Source organism: Notothenia coriiceps, unplaced genomic scaffold (genome assembly GCF_000735185.1).
Source record: "Notothenia coriiceps isolate Sejong01 unplaced genomic scaffold, NC01 NC01_scaffold00027819, whole genome shotgun sequence".
Classification (NCBI taxonomy): domain Eukaryota; kingdom Metazoa; phylum Chordata; class Actinopteri; order Perciformes; family Nototheniidae; genus Notothenia; species Notothenia coriiceps.
This window is the reverse complement of record NW_011360520.1, coordinates 6,451-7,444: the sequence shown is the minus strand read 5'-3', so window position 1 is coordinate 7,444 and position 994 is coordinate 6,451. Positions and strand designations below refer to the sequence as shown.

Genomic DNA, 994 nt, shown 5'->3' with positions numbered 1-994 from the left:
GTGTACCTTAGCCCTTGCATGTAAATAACAATTAATCTTACACAATGCAAGATACCTTCATGTTGCTTGTATAATAATCCAAAATAAACAGTATTAATGTGTTTAAGGTAACGGGTCAAACAAATGTGTGTCCACTGCTTTTGTTCATTTCAGGTGCGGAAACTTGAGGCTCTAGGCTACAAGCCAATTCTATTTTATGGCAAGCCAAAAAGGGCTTCAAATATGTGGGCTGCTGATATAATAACCCATCTGCCCCCCACTCCTGCCACCAAAACCTTACTGGACAAAATGCGGAGGGCTTATGAATTCCTCTTGGCAAAGGGTAAGAGTATTTTTTCTTTTTCAAAAGATTGTGTTAAGTACATATGTCTACATATACATATATTTGACTACCTTTTTTTATTTTAACAAAAACTGTAAGTAAACCTGCATTACAGAGAGTCCCACTGCCCATCAACCTGCATCTGAAACTCCCACAGCCGAGCAACCACAGACCCTTAGCAGAGAGCAGCAAGTAGGGATGGGTATCATTAAGGTTTTAACGGTACTACTACTTTTATCGATACCGCTTATCGGTCCGGTCTTTTAACGGTACTCTTATCGGTTATTTTGGAGAAAAAAATAAGGTAAACTAACTAAACGAATTGTGAACAAAACTAACATTGCTATTTAATTAAATTAAATACATAATATTTCACATCAAAAGAAACAACAACGTTTTAACAAATTGTATTAAATAATCTGATGACAGAACTGTAAACAGAATAGCTGAAACTTTAACAAAATAAATAACTCAGTTACCTCTAATCATTAGCCCATGTTTGTATAATTGAGTTAACTCCGTGTGTTGCTGCTAGCATTCATAATACCTTTTGCGTAGAAACTGAGTTGGTGACACTAAAACTGCAATATAATGTTTGTGTAGCAATAATACACATGACATTTTTTTTTACATGTCTCCAGTACCGATAAAAAGACCGCTAACTTCGGAGCT

At 35.7% G+C, this 994-nt stretch overlaps 1 protein-coding gene across 1 annotated transcript in view; it reads left to right on the top strand.

Annotated features, from left to right (window-relative positions):
* LOC104957846 (MTSS1-like protein) overlaps nucleotides 1-518 on the top strand; it is a 10,352-nt gene extending 9,834 nt beyond the window's left edge. Inside the window, exon 7 of the mRNA XM_010785523.1 lies at nucleotides 438-518. Coding sequence (XP_010783825.1) covers nucleotides 438-518 — 81 coding nt within the window. The remainder of the gene's footprint in view (nucleotides 1-437) is intronic.
* Nucleotides 519-994: the final 476 nt, after the last annotated feature.